Source organism: Drosophila sulfurigaster, chromosome 3 (genome assembly GCF_023558435.1).
Source record: "Drosophila sulfurigaster albostrigata strain 15112-1811.04 chromosome 3, ASM2355843v2, whole genome shotgun sequence".
Taxonomy (NCBI): Eukaryota; Metazoa; Arthropoda; class Insecta; order Diptera; family Drosophilidae; genus Drosophila; species Drosophila sulfurigaster.
Window position 1 is genome coordinate 53,433,196 of NC_084883.1, and position 16,417 is coordinate 53,449,612.

Here is a 16,417-nt window from a genome sequence, read left to right on the forward strand (position 1 = left end):
TGAAGTATATATATTGGGCATAGTGAGTCTTCGATATGTGCATAGTAAACTACACTCACACTTACTACTTTACACTCTCTAAATCTCCCGCTTCTTAACCCAACTAACTCTTCTCTACTTCCCACTAATGCTTCAGGTGGCCGCTGTGCTCATTGAGAACGGCGCCGCCTTGGATGCGGCCACCAAGAAGGGCTTCACCCCGCTGCATCTGACCGCCAAGTACGGGCACATTAAGGTCGCTCAGCTGCTGCTGCAGAAGGAGGCGGATGTGGATGCTCAGGGCAAGAATGGAGTTACTCCGTTGCATGTGGCATGCCACTACAACAACCAGCAGGTTGCTTTGCTCTTGTTGGAGAAGGGCGCCAGTCCACATGCCACAGCGAAGAACGGACACACTCCGCTGCACATTGCAGCACGCAAGAATCAAATGGATATTGCCACCACGCTGTTGGAGTACGGAGCTCAGGCGAATGCCGAGAGCAAGGCTGGATTTACTCCGCTGCATTTGAGCAGCCAGGAAGGACATGCTGAGATCTCGAATCTGCTGATCGAGCACAAGGCAGCGGTCAATCATCCAGCTAAGAACGGTTTGACTCCCATGCATCTGTGTGCCCAGGAGGATAATGTGAATGTGGCCGAGATTCTGCAGCGCAATGGCGCCAACATCGATATGGCCACCAAGGCGGGTTACACGCCTCTTCATGTCGCCTCGCACTTCGGACAGGCGAACATGGTGCGCTTCCTGCTGCAGAATGGCGCCAACATCGACATGGCCACCAAGGCCGGGTATACGCCATTGCATCAGACCGCTCAGCAGGGACATTGTCACATTGTTAATCTGCTGCTGGAGCACAAGGCGAATGCCAATGCTCAGACTGTGAATGGCCAGACGCCACTTCACATTGCCCGCAAGTTGGGCTACATTAGTGTCTTGGACTCGCTGAAGTCCATCACGAAGGAGGATGAGGCAGCTGCTGCTCCGGCACAGACTGAGGAAAAGTATCGTGTTGTTGCGCCCGAGGCCATGCATGAATCCTTTATGTCCGACTCGGAGGAAGAAGGCGGTATGTATATCACTCTATATAACTGTATTTTGCGATACTCTTTCCCAAATATACACACATAGTCAGTGCAGCACTTTAAAACTATCCAAAACTATACTCTAAAAGCTATGCCTAGTCTTAAGTTAAGCAAAATGTATCCCGCTTTTATGTGTCTGCCGTCGTCAGGTGACACAAATTGGGAATTGGACGCATGCTACGAGTTTGGCATTGGCGTTGGCCAATTGAGGTCAAATCCATTCAATGCTCAACTGATCTATCAGCCGTATTACCAGGGCGACTTTCTTTACGTCTCCAGTAAGTGTCGAGTCAACGCTCCAAGGCTCCAATTGTAAAACTCTCTCTCTACTCTACTCTACTCTCTGTACTCCTACTTGTACTTGTATTCGTACTCGTACTCATTATATATCGTACTATATATTCGTATTCTAAGCTACAGAGCTGGCTGTTTATCAAGTGCTGACATTGGCTGCGATTGGCATCGGAAATTGTCTTGAAATTGTTTTCAAATTTAACGAATTGTTGTTGAAATTCTTCGTGTTTAAGAGCGCACTTTATATGGCTTAAGGCTCGCTTCAATGTGTAAATTAACTCTTGACGTTGTGATAAACACAGTCCTTGAGCCCTTGTAGAGGAAATGGAAATATTTTACTTAGATGAAAAGTAATTCTCGTTCACAAAAAGGAAAAACGTGCTAAAATAAAGAATAAAATCTTGATTCAAGATTGTTTGTATGTCAAAATTTAAATCATGATCGAAAATTCAATGAAGTCTTTCACATTTACTGAAAATTTACATCGTAATCTCCAAAAACTTCATGAATATATATTTATTATAATGTTGTAGAAAGTATCTTACATACTTATAAACAGCTGTGAACATTGAAATACACAGAAAGAAAAAAATGCTTAAGCTAAGAATAAAATCATGAATCAACATTATGGTCAAAAATATCTTAAATCAAGAAACCTGCTAAAATCGAGAATAAAATCTGCGAACAAGATTATTCTTTTAAAGAACTGAAAATTTTGAAATCAATATTTTTTCAATCATGATTATTTCTCTCTATGTTGATTTGTTTCTGTCACACTGCTATTTCAATGCTCAAAACAATATGTCAAAAAGGGTAGAAATTATTCTACTACATTGAAATTATGAATTTAAAATATTATGTTGTTTACTACTTGAGTTTCCTCTGCAAAGGCTTCAAATCTTTGGTCTGTCAAAAATAAATTCGTTTTAATTTTTCTTACTTATTTAGCTTTGTTAAGTGTATCTCCCAAAACTGTCAGGAAATGGACTAAAAAAAGTATTGACAAGATTTTTTTTTATTAAATTGTCTGTTGAAAATTTTTTAAATGGTTTTATTTCCAGCTATGCTCAGATCAATGTAAATATATTTAGTCTCTGGGTGTTTTTAAAAAAGAAAAGTTTTTCCAGCATTTTAAGTTATTGAAATCCAATTCGATGTGCTCTGATTTATTTGTACCACGGCATGAAAAACAACAATAATAATAATAATATATTTAAGCCATAATATTCAGCTCCTACTTATTACTCATGCTAGCTTATATATCACCTAAAAATATACAAATAAATATAAATATATATATCTATGTACGTAAATTTAATTGAAACGTTGCATGTTGAACTAACGAAATTTGTGAACTAAAACAAAAACTCATTTGCATTCTTCTATTTTCAATGCACTGCGCTCTCATCAACTGCAAATAACTGAAACAACAACAACACTGACACCAACAACAACAACAACTACTACAACAACGCTATATGGCCAATTGGACTGTCTTGTTGCTTAATTGAAATGCGCTGGAATGCAACCGAAATCGAATCGCAATCACATCCAAATCTAGGCGAAGATAATATGCTATCAGATCAACCTTATCGCTATCTGACCGTTGATGAAATGAAATCCCTAGGCGACGACTCGCTGCCCATTGATGTGACCCGCGATGAGCGCATGGACTCCAATCGCATGACCCAAAGCGCTGAGTATGCCAGCGGAGTGCCGCCCACCATTGGCGAGGAGATGATCAGTCCACACAAGGCTCAGGTCTACGGATCCTCACCCAAGGCAACCGTCGATGGCGTCTACATCGCCAATGGCAATGACAACGATGAGCCGCCACATGTGGGGTAAGTGAAGAAGACTCAATCTCAATCTTCAATTACTAATGAAACGTCTGCAGTCGCAAGCTGAGCTGGAAGAGCTTCCTGGTTTCATTCCTGGTGGATGCTCGAGGCGGGGCGATGCGAGGCTGTCGCCACAGCGGAGTGCGCATGATCATTCCGTCGCGCTCCACCTGCCAGCCGACGCGGGTGACCTGTCGCTATGTGAAGCCACAGCGCACCATGCATCCGCCGCAGTTGATGGAGGGCGAGGCTTTGGCCAGTCGCGTCCTTGAGCTGGGTCCCTGCTCGACGAAATTCATCGGTCCCGTTGTCATGGAGGTGCCGCACTTTGCCTCCCTGCGTGGCAAGGAGCGTGAGATCATCATTCTGCGCTCCGACAACGGCGAAACTTGGCGCGAACACACTATCGACAACTCCGAGGAGATTATACACGATGTCATGCAGCAATGCTTTGAGCCAGAGGGTAAGAGCTTCCTTAACTATCATCTTGCAGTCAGTTATTAATAACCTCTGCTTACAGAGATCGCACAATTGGAGGAGCAGGCTGGCAATCATGTGTGTCGCTTTGTCACCTACGATTTCCCGCAGTACTTTGCTGTCGTATCACGTATACGCCAGGAGGTACACGCCATTGGACCCGAGGGCGGCATGGTCTCGAGCACTGTGGTGCCTCAGGTGCAGGCCGTCTTCCCGCAGGGGGGCGCTGACCAAGAAAATCAAAGTTGGCTTACAGGTAAACCTCTTTAAACCACGCAAAGGCGTTGCGCCCGAGAAACTACGCAAGATTAGCGTCAATCATGTGCCCAAAAAGAAGCGCTTCTCGCTCATTTGGTAAACACAACACACAACCACAAACATACTCGTAAACACACACTAAATTCCAACAATGAAATATCAAAATGATTAGCAAGTTATCGTGCATTTAAAAATATACTCCACATATACTCGTACAACTTCCGAAAAAAAAACAAAAAAGAAAGATTGACAAGTTTTCCAAACAAAAAGTTATTATACGCATTTAATCGAATATCTTAACCGCCTCTATCCAATGAAGAAGAAGTAACTCTGTAATCGGTGAAGCCAAACTAAGTAGATGATATCTATGCACTTATATACAATCTATATTTACTATATACTCGTATATCGCGATTCAAATCAAAATAATATATACTCGTACTTAATCTCGTACTTAGATTTGCCTTCCGATTCCGATAATCTTTTTTTTTTTTTTTCGAATGGGGGCTTCAAATGTTATTTATGAAATATGTGCACTTTGTTTGAATACATTTCTTAAAAATAAACACGGCAAAAGAAAAAAAACTTTATGGCACAATGGAAGATATACTAGTGACTTGCAATAATACTTTACTTACAACTTATACGAAACATATTGAAGATGAATTGATCATGGATCATTGGAAGGAGATATTTTCTTAAAACTTAAAACTAACTTAAAATAAATGAAAATTGTCCAATACGATACGCAATACAATACTCGTAAATAATGAAATATTTAACCTATACTATATATTTATATATATGCTTATTATAAACTATTCAATACTTAATTATGCATAAGATTATAACAGTTTTCTGAAATGAAGTACTACCCAATAAATTTAGTTCAACAAAAAACAAAAACTTTATGACAATGAAAATCTTTTCATTAATTTTCCTTTTGATTCATTAATTTATTTCCATTAAATTGCTTTTTCATAAAAAAAAGACAGTTGAAAACAATGTATATATTGTATATAAAAAAGGTTAGACCGTTGCAATTGGGTTCGGTTTGAAGTGCCTAATGAAGTTGTAACATTTTTTAGCCATGCCGTAAGCAAAATAAACGATTTTATAATGGCCCCACTCATGAGTTTGAGTTTGAAGAAATCTTAGCACATATTATTTGCATTTCTTACTATATAAATACTTATTTAGTTTTTTAGTTTCTTTTTGTTATTGGTTTTCTAGTCGTTAAGTTGTAGTTGAAGTTTTTTTTGAAGACTAAATTTATTGGGACATAAATGGGCTTGAACATTGTTATTGTTTGTAGTTAATCTACTTATGCTGTATTTTAAATATGATATCGAACATGTGCGATATAGACATAACATTAAATACGAATCAACAAACCGAATAAGCAAAATAAGCATTGTAAAAATCGAAAAAAATCGAAACAAAAACAAAAAACAAAAGCTAAACAAAATGTTCACCATTTAGCCCAAAACTCATTTCATTTTTTTTTTGTAATTATTGATTTAAATCATTCCAAATGCAACAATGAGTGTGTTAAACAAATGGCGCATATTTCATATTGTATATTCATTTTTATAAATAATTTTTATGTTGTTGTTCTTTTCTGTATCTCATTTACTCGATGTAAGAAGAGTGGCCGCAAAAAAAAGAAAATCGATTTTATTTTGCCGTCAGTATAGTGAAAAATTCGTTACACTTTTCTAGGCCCAACCAGTTGATCCCGATCTCACTGCTAAGCTGCTGGGTCGCGGGGTCGCCGTCTCACCGATTGTAACGGTCGAGCCGCGACGTCGCAAATTCCACAAGGCCATCACACTGAGCATGCCCGCTCCAAAGGCACACAGCCAGGGTATGATCAATCAGTATTCGGGCAATACGCCAACGCTTCGCCTGCTCTGTTCGATCACAGGTAAGTTGCAATTGTTACCATATCGCTATCGACGACGAATCGAACCGAATCGAAACGAATCAAAACGAATCGAATCGCATCGAATCGAATGAATCGTCAGCCTTATTTTTGTGTTGTTGTGAAATGTGCTCCAAGCAGTTATATAACAATTATGAGTATCTACTTAATATTATACGTTTTGTTAGTTGATGTTTATGAGTAACTTCCTGAACTTTCCCCCCCTCCGTTTTATTCTCAAACTCTCGGGCTATTCATTTAATTCATTCCAAACTTAAGTGCTTCCTAAGTATGTTTCCATTTTGATTTATGTTCTTTAATTGTATTTTCTACTTAGTTTTTGCCTATGGTTACAGTAAAGTATTTAATTTCTTCTTTTTTTTGGGTTTTTTCTTATACAAATTTACTATAATGTACTTACTACATACAAAGTATCATGTACTATATATATACATGCCATATACTTATCTATATACTTACTACCTACCTACATAATGTTGTACAGTGAACTACAAATTAATAACAAAAATTAAACCAAAAACCAAATTCGAAAAATGATTTGCAAATACTCGTACATAAACTCGTATCCAGAGGCCCCATTCGATAGAATCAATGTGCTTGTGTCTGTGTAGTTGATGCGTATAAGTTGTTTCGGGTTTGCAGCATTTAATCCAATTCTAAAGTTGATTTAAATTAAAATTAGCCTCGTTTTACTATCGTATCGTACTCTATATACTATTCTATATTTACAATTAACGCAAGCCAGTTCAAGTAACAAAGTAACAATCATAGTATCAAATAGTAAAATAGTTAAACAACAACAACAACAACAACAAACAGCAAATAGCCATAGTTCAAGTCATTCTCACCTCTCATTTGAAGTCACACAGATACGCTCATGTTCAAGCTACACCCACACAAACACAAACACAGATACAGATACAGATGCAGATACAAAACTATACAGATACAGATACAGAATTCCCCCTCACCCACACACATACACATATTCCCCTTCTTCCCCCCCCCCTATAACTATCTCTATCTCTCTCTCTCTCTCGTAATCCCAACTCGTACTCAACTTAATGTCATGCTCAGTGCCACATCATTGTGCCAAACAGTGTTTGCTCCAGTATATATATATATTTGTTATTAATTATTATAAGTATTTATGTATATTATTAATCTCGATTCGTTTCTCTATGGTTTCCCTTTTTAATGTTTCTTATCTATGACTACTATGATTTACGAAAAACAAATCACAAAACTAAATAACAACAAAATAAAACATGTACTACTTCAATTCAATTCTTAATTGAAATCGTATTTAATTGTTCTATATAATTTCGTACTAATGCGTCATTGCATATGTGCACGCATTCCATTCTGTTTTCTCAATCCATTGAAGGTGTGTTTCGGAAAAGGTCTCTAAAAGGTAACTAAAAAAAACCATAACAAACAAAAAATTATCAAAATAAATACCAAAAAAAAAAAGATTATGAAAATGTCAATAATAAAACAAAATCAATTCAGAAATATTCACAAACATGTATGAAGATTCAAATTGAAACTGTTTACAAACTAAACAAACTAAAAAAAAAAATATGTTATTTGTTCATATTTAGTTGTTTCGTTCTATGCCAAAAATAATTAATAACAATAACAACATAGTTCTTATTGAAAATGAAGCAAACTATCAAACAAAATACAAAATGAAAATTTTTGTCAAAAAGCAAAACAAATATTTGAAAATTCTGCATATTTCATTTGAAACAAATTTCTTATTCAAGAACAAATTTATTGCAAATATTTCTCAAAAAAAAAAATATATATATATATTTTCTTATCTACTATATGCTTTAAGAAATATTTTCTTTTATTTCAATTAAATTATATTTTGCGTTAATTATTTTACCTTGATTTCAACCTCTTTTATTTGGAACCTTATTGCTCAAATTCGGGTTGCGCTGCGTCTTTGGGTTTTCTGTACAAAACAAAATACAAAATAAAAAATGAAAACATACAACAAAAATAAAAATCAAAACAACAAAACAATTAAACAGAAGCTCAGGTACACTTTCTGTTGGGCGTTTTTTTGACCCTCCTTCAAAGCATAGTTCCTTATGCCAAGGCCAAGTTAATGATGTGCTTAAAAGCCAAATAGCTTATTTACTCGTATTTCCAAAGTAAGCTACATTTCCAATTCACTTTTATGAACCTTAAGCTTGTCCTACAAACATTTTTGCTGCGTTCTCTCTCTCTCTCTCTCTAACTCTCTTTCGCTCTCTCTCTCTCTATAATCTACTTAACATAATTATCCAAATAACTAAAGAATTTCTGACTGCACGCGGTTTTACTATACATAATAATAACAATTGCACAATTTCATTCCAAATCGTTTGTAGGTCTTTAATAAGAATTTAATAATAAATGCTAAAGTTGCTCTTTGGGCCATTGAAACCGTATTTACTATCAAGGCTATAACTAATTCTGCCAGACTTCATTTTCTATTGATTATATTTTTATTTCCAATTTAAGATTATGATTTATTTGGAATTGTTTTTGAGTTATGGAATGTACACGCACCTAAGCTAATTACAAGTAGTTTTGTTAGTTTGGTTGGAGAGTTAAGATTATAGATTTCTCATTTAAGTTGATTGGTTATCATTTGTTTAACAAATTACAGCATAAAGCAGAATATAGTACAATAAATATATTTACGCATAAATTCTTTTCCAAAACAATATCAATTTCGAATTTCTACTGTTTGTGGCACCAAAGAGAACTTTTCTGAAACCGAAAACCAAAAACCAAATCAAGGAACAAAAAAAAAAAAACAAAAAACAAAACTGCCAATATGCAATATATTTAAATCAAGTTACTGCTATGGCAAGCTCTAATAATATACTAAAAGATACAATATCTTTTGTTTATACTATATATACATATATATGAAAAAGTTGACGGTTTTATTGAGTTATTTTTCATAATTTCGTTGTGTAATTGTGTTTATGTTCTTCGATTGAGTTGTGTTTACGTTTTATGATTGTGTTGTTAATGTTTTTGTACACATTTTGAACAAGAAACACGTGACACGCTCACTTAATTATCATTCAATGACAAACATACTGATTTTATATTGTTTTTGAAAGTAACTCGTATTAAGCATGTTGTTTCAACTGGCTTCCAATGTAAGCGTAACAAGTACCTTTGTACCTGTAACTCTGTAAATGCTACAGCCCTAACTAATAAACTACATAAATATCTTTTGCTTGTAACCAAAGCCATAAACATATCTTTATATATATACACGTACACTATACATTTATACATATCATATCACTGCATCACATGAATTCATTTAACACACAGACTACAACACAGAGAAACATAAATAAATATTCACAAATATTTCAAAATTCTACTTCTAACGCCTTATACTATACATACTCTAATACTTTTAATATCAATTCAATTACAACTTTTCAAATACTTTTCTTATCATACAACTGCTTTGTAATTAACTAAAAAAAACACTCACACGAATCGTATTCTATTTACAAACTATTGAACTATTTTTCAAAGACATATTTTCTGTTGACTTTTGCGTTTTCGAATTAGTTGAACAACAATTTTGGAATTACATAATAATTATTATCTGCTAATGAGACAAAAGTAGAGTTTTCAAAAGAGTTTTAAAATACTATATATACATATGTAGTCTATGCGTATACTCTTAATCCTCATCTACACTTTGCCCGCAAAATTGAACATTTTGTTTACCCAAATCCAAATCCAACCCAACCAGGCGGACCGTCCCGTGCCCAATGGGAAGATGTTACCGGCTCCACACCGTTGACATTTGTGAACGATTGCGTCTCATTCACAACGACAGTCTCAGCTCGCTTCTGGCTAATGGATTGTCGTAATATTTCCGATGCCACAAAAATGGCAACAGAATTGTACAAGTAAGATAAAGTCGCTATAGATTTCTGAAGTGATTCCTCCTACTAAACTCCAACTCCAACCTTTACAGGGAAGTCATTCACGTGCCGTTCATAGCCAGATTTGTGGTGTTTGCCAAGAAGATTGAACCCTTCGAGGCGCGTCTGCGTGTCTTCTGCATGACCGATGATCGCGAGGATAAGACGCTGGAGAAGCACGAACTGTACACAGAGGTGGCCAAGAGCCGCGATGTTGAGGTACTCGAGGGCAAGCCACAGTACATTGAAATGGCTGGCAATCTGGTGCCCGTCACAAAGTCCGGCGATCAATTGCAGCTGCAGTTCAAAGCCTTCCGAGAGAATCGTCTGCCCTTCACAGTTCGGGTCAAGGATCAGCATGCCGACATTGTGGGACGCACGCTGTTTATGAAGGAACCGAAGGTGGCCAAGGGTGAGCCGCCGCAGCAACCCATCTGCATACTCAATATCGTACTGCCCGAAGCGGTTATACCCGATTCGACAACCGCGTTCTCGGAGCGCGTCTCCTCGGCTTATCGTACCTCGATGTTCAGCTTGAGCAAGCATCAAAATGATCATTACATCGGCGACATACGCATTGTCGATCTCTCCAATTTGTTGGGCAAAGACTGGATACAATTGGCGCCAGAGATTGGCATCACAACGGATGAGATCGATGAGATCATTAACCACAATACCGACAGTATTGCGCGACAAGCGCAGAGCATGATTCGGCTCTACAAAGACAAACCCAACTATGAAATACTGGCACTGGAAACAGCGCTCAAGAATATTGGACGCGATGACATCATGAAGAAGTGCAAGAGTGGCCGACTTTCGCATTCGCGGGAGTTCGACGAGGCTGATCTCATGAAGAACTCCGAATCCGTCGAGGAGTTGGTGCGCAGAGAAAGTATGTAATCAGTGTTGGGGTGAAAATAGTATTATAATCATATATTTCGATTCCAGGTAAGCGCATACAGCAGATCAATGAACGCGAGGAAGTCAAGTACTCCGCTGAGGAGAAGGAAATTGAAGAGTCCGAGTCTGATGAGGAACAAGCCAAACGCACAGTTGCCGAGCGCCGTGAGAAGATCGTCAAGCGTCTCTCCATGGAACGCTCCATTCCTGCCTCCACACAAAAGAAGGAAATCACACGTGAAATTACCGAGATCAAACGCAAGAGTTTGATTGAGGACAAAAAGGCACATCACGAGTCCGAGATCCTTATGCAGCTACCCGCCGACAATGTCATCATCAAGACTGCGTCAGTACCTGACCAGGTCATCAAGATGAAGATGGGCAAAATGGATTCGACGGAAATCAGCAAAACCGACTTTGACAAAGAGTTGACGCACAAGCTAAAAACTTCTGGACGCAGCTCGGAGGAAGAAGAGCTGCCTTCACCTGAAAAGATTGACAAGATTGTCCAGGACATTAGCACTGCTGAGAAGACATCCAAGGACACGGCAACCACAAGCCGCATGGCTTCCATAACTCGCCAGGAAGCACGCGACATTACCGAGGACTTCCTGGAGTTTGAGAAACGTAGCCAACTGCCAGCTTCAACGACACCCACATCGATAACTGTCCACGAGAAGTTCGTCGAGGAGTTCAAGGAGAAGACGAGTCCAGTGGCAGCAATGCCACAGGAAACGATCAAGGAAGTCGAACAGGTTATCAGCGAAGTAACTGAGACTGCCAGCAAAAAGGTGGAAAATATTATCAGCTCCTTCGAGTCTGGCAAACAGGAAATCAAGGAGGAGATCAAGGAGCAGTCCACTGAAGTTGTCTCCGAAACGAAGAAGGTCAGCGAAACTATTAAGCATCTGCAGGATGCGCAGTCATTGTCAATGGAACAGGTTTCCAAGACTGTGGAAATTGTCGAGAGCACAAAGATTGATGAGAAAATTGCCGATTTCGAGGCCAAGAAGGTCAAGTACGATTTCCATGGTGGTGAGCCCAAGACACAAATTCCCAAACTGATGAAGAAACCCAGCGAGGAGCCACTGAAGCCCACGGCAGCACCTCGTGCCACAGCTGAGACTGTAGAGGTCGAGAAACCAGCTGAAGCCAAGGTGGAAAAGCCCATTTCCAAAATACCAGTGAAAACTGGAATGGAAATTGATGCACGTAAGATTACACAAGATTTTCTGCAATCTGAACAGAAGACCCAGTTGGCAGCCGAACCTAAGGCAGCTCCAGCTGCTAGTAAAATACCCAAGGTTGAGCCCAGAAAGTCTGTCGAGAAACTGGCAGAGAAAGATATCAAAGTATTTGATGACATTGTAACATCAACTGCCACAATTATGACATCAGGCATGGCTTCCGAGCTGCCAAAGGAGCAGGCGGAAGTTGCTGCCAAGGGCGAGACTGTCACAGAGAAGGTAACGGAGTTAATCGATACCTTCCACAAGATCGAGGAGAAGGTTACGAAAACGGAGAAGCCCGCTGAAATAGCCAGCAAGTTGGAAAAGGATTTAATCTCCGTTCAGCCCAAAGAAGATAAGGTGGCCGAAAAGGTAGCCGAGGTAGTTGAGACTTTCCATAAAATCGAGGAGCAAATCGTGCTTGATAGCCACAAGCTAACTCATGATTTCCTGAGCATGGAACAGCAAAGTCAACTGCCAAGCATGCCACCAAAAACTGAGACGTCAACAACTTCTGAGCCCGAGACCGTAATCTCTGTGAAGCCAGCAGCACCAGCTAGCAAAATCCCTCAACCAACGTCTACTGCTGAAATTCTGCCCAAGTCGGAAATAGCTGCCAAGGCCGAGACTGTGACCGAGAAGCTAACCGACTTAATAGATACCTTCCACACAATCGAAGAGAAGATTACAACAACGGAAAAGCCCGCTGAAAAAGCCAGTTTAATCCCCGTTCAGCAGGAGCAGCCCAAGGAAGATAAGGTGGCTGAAAAGGTAGCCGAAGTAGTAGAGACTTTCCACAAAATCGAGGAGAAAATCGTGCTTGATAGCCACAAGTTAACTCATGATTTCTTAAGCATGGAACAGCAAAGTCAACTGCCAAGCATGCCACAAACAACTGAGAAGATTATCATCTCCAGCCAGACATCAACAACCTCTGAGCCCGAGTCCGTAATCTCGGTGAAGCAAGCAGCACCAGCCAGCAAAATCCCTCAGCCAACAACTACTACTGAAAATGACTCAGTACTTGCAGCAAAGCCAGCACCTCCAGCTAGTAAAATTCCAGTGGTTGAACCCAGAAAATCATTGGCTGATGAAGCCATCAAACCAGCAGCTCCAAAAGCGCAACTTACCGAGGACTTCCTCAACATGGAACAACAAACACAGCTGCCAGCTCAGCCTATTAAGAGCACAGTCAGTGAACTGATTATAAATACCGCCAATATTGAAACGACAATCCTGCCTGAAGATGTCCAGCCCCAAGAGGCCACAATTATTGAAAAAGTTGAACCTAAGCCAGCTGCCGAATCGCAGCTAATTTCTGGCGATGGCATCGAGTCGGCGGCACCAATTGGTGAAGTCTCACCATTTGCCACACGCAAGATGACCGCCGATTTCCTGGCCATGGAACAACAAACACAACTTTCCTGTGAATATGACAGTGACACCTTTGGCAAGCGAGCCACTGTGCCTCTAAGTGAGACCATCACAAAGGATGAAGGACTCGTGGCTCCGTTATCGATCGAGCCACGCAAGTCCCTCACCGATGCCGAGTTCTGCAAATATGTCGGCGACACCATCACCAAAAAGATGAGCGAGGGTTTAATTGAGATGACTGATGAGCTCAAACAAATCGGTGAGTCGTACGGCTAATCCTATAAAAATAAGACTCAACTGATTAAGCAATGCTAGCACAGACTTTACGGACAGAGCTACATAGGAGGTTGTAAAATATAGTAATCCAAGTGACTTTAATTCAGGGTTTAAGAAATGAATTGTGTGTAGTTTGTAAATTCTTTTAGGTTTATTAAATGTTTAATTCCTGTCCTCTATAAATATATCACTCGATGACTCGACAGATTAAAAAGTACAATCTATACGGTAAAAACTATAAGGCTCTAGGGTCAAGTCCAAATTCAGACGAATAAAATGGCAGGTTCAAGAATTAGTTAGTGTGTGCTGTCTAGTACATAGTTTGTTTACAGAAAAAGCACCATCCAAAATGAAATTGGTTTCTTTATTTAATTTCCCAGCGAGTGACATTCCACATTCCCAAACTCCACCACCAACACCGAGTGACGCCAAAACTGAAAAGCAGACTGAGCAGCCCGATCATGGCAGCTTAGAGCGTGGTAAGCTTAACCTAAACCTAATTTAACTAGTTTGCAATTTAAACGAATTACTTTGCAGATTATCTAGCCGACACTGTGACCACATTGCACTCGACCACAGAGTCGACTTTTGAACGTGTCGCTGCCATTTCAACAATTGGTAAGTGAAATTTGAGTTTTGAGTACTCGTATTGAGTTGTTGCCTTTTCTATGCAATCTACGTATTTGTTATGTAAATTGACTTAACTACAATCTTCTGTTTGCCTCTTTGAAAATAAAAAAAAGAATATCAACTTGTAACGATGATTTCTGTATACCCCATTTTTGATTTGTTTCACAATATCGTATGATTTTTGAGCCACATTATGTAGTGTGTTTTTTGGAAAAGAACGACTTTTGTTTTTGGCCCACTTTTGAGTAAGTGTTTTGATTTTGATTTTGTATTATGCTTAAGTTGAGCTCATTTTGTTTTTGATTTGAATCCAAAGGCTTCTTGTATGCAAAATACCATTCATTAAAAAAAACGATTCAATGGAAAGGATAAAATAGTAAAACAATTAACTCCATGTAATGATCAACTACAATGAAACTACTGCTAGTGTGTGTATCTTAATCAAAAAAGTCTGTAAGTGAAGAAACCCAACCAACTAACTAACTGCGTGCATTCTAAGATATAGCTAACAAAATTTGTTCATTGAAATGAAAATGAATGGCCAGCAGGTGGTGACATGCCCAAAGAAATTGCCGTGATACCGTTCGAACATTGTATACTAACATTGTGGTTAGCTAATCCAATTATCAACTTGGGGTACTTTGCAGCTAAAGGTCGAGGAAATGAGGAAAGCAACAATCGAAAAGCGCTCGGCTCTGTGTCTGTGTCTGGCGCCATTGTTGTTATTGTCTATTGACTACATAACATTCAAAACTGCCAATGTCAACACTACTACTGTCCGAATCGATAATGGGATAACATACTTTGGGTCAAGTTAAGAAACTTGTAATGATCCAACGAAAAGTGTTTTGTAGCTTATCACCGTAGTTTAAGAAATTCCCTTGCTTATAATTTCTTATTAAAACTACTTGTTGATCTAGAATTCGTAATATACTCGTATAGTAGCATAATTATTATTGCACCAGCAGATTTGCACTAGCAACTGTGGTGCTTGAATGTTGAACGTTGAACGTTGCGCACTTATGTCACTGCGCAGGCCACAAAGCAGCCGAGCAGAATGTGCGCGGTGGCGTATACTTAATTTAATTTGTTTCATTTCGTACATTCTTGTAGTACAGCTGCAGCCCAGTATGTGGTGCAGATTTAGTTCGACATTTGTATTTCCCAAGTACGCGCGACGTAACGGTAACACAAGGCGAATTTTCTTATAGACACGCTGTCTTCTGGCCAATTTACTATACTACAATATATAGACCGACCGAAATAATCTACTCAAACTCGTATGATTTCTGCCTAATTTGTTTGTGTTTCTTGTGCGTTTGTTAAATTGAATACGAGTATTGATTACCATTTATAGTAACCGACTATTGTAGCGTTGAGTTGTTGTTTGTGGTTAATTCAGTGCATTAATAATACAATAAATACAAAACTATTTCTAAAAATTTAATACAATAATAAACTACACTAATCGTTAAAAACTAAACAATAAAGTAACTTTAAGTATCGTATTTTATGGTAAGTTCTTAAAGCAAATTTTGTGCAAAACAATTTGAAAAGTTGCCTCGTAAATGATTCGATAAGAAATTCTTAAGCATTTATGATGGGTATCGCTATAATAGGTCTCTCAATATACTATCTGCATACATATATCTAAAACCGTATAACTAATTCTTTATATACATATCTATCGTGAAACGACAATTACGTTTGCAATTTTTAACAATTATTTAAGCAATTCAGTTTAAGTTTTTTATCAACTACTGCAAGCTACAATAATTGATTCAATTTGTAAAACTTGACGAACAACAAAAAAAATTAAATGTAACTTTGTTAATGAAACAACTTACGAAATACTAAACAAATACAAGATAAGCCAATAATTATACATACATATAATGTACATAGAAAATGTATCTAAATCAATTGTAAGATTTTTTTCATTAAGATAAACACTTTTGGCATACGATTTTCGAAATTGATTATCAAATAACTACAAATTGGATTTGTAAAGTATCTATCAAATATTTATCTATCGTCAACGATGAAACGTCAAGTGTATTGTGATCTTAAATGAGTTGAGTGACACAATCGCAGTGCCAGTTCCATTGTGATCTCATGCATTTCGATCCCAATATGCCGCATTATAGCATA

The 16,417-nt window shown here is 38.3% G+C and overlaps 2 protein-coding genes across 2 annotated transcripts in view; both read left to right on the forward strand.

Annotated features, from left to right (window-relative positions):
* Positions 1-16,417, forward strand: part of LOC133845823 (ankyrin-2-like) — a 65,261-nt gene that overhangs the window by 6,735 nt on the left and 42,109 nt on the right. The window contains 11 exon segments of the mRNA XM_062280398.1: positions 137-1,064; positions 2,936-3,218; positions 3,272-3,678; positions 3,736-3,911; positions 3,913-3,948; positions 5,673-5,877; positions 9,683-9,842; positions 9,911-10,749; positions 10,806-13,619; positions 14,017-14,115; positions 14,174-14,254. Coding sequence (XP_062136382.1) covers positions 137-1,064; positions 2,936-3,218; positions 3,272-3,678; positions 3,736-3,911; positions 3,913-3,948; positions 5,673-5,877; positions 9,683-9,842; positions 9,911-10,749; positions 10,806-13,619; positions 14,017-14,115; positions 14,174-14,254 — 6,028 coding nt within the window.
* The window catches only part of LOC133845825 (uncharacterized), a 34,244-nt gene continuing 33,232 nt past the window's right edge, over positions 15,406-16,417 (forward strand). The window contains exon 1 of the mRNA XM_062280400.1: positions 15,406-15,781. The gene's annotated coding sequence lies outside the window, so the exon portion shown is untranslated. The remainder of the gene's footprint in view (positions 15,782-16,417) is intronic.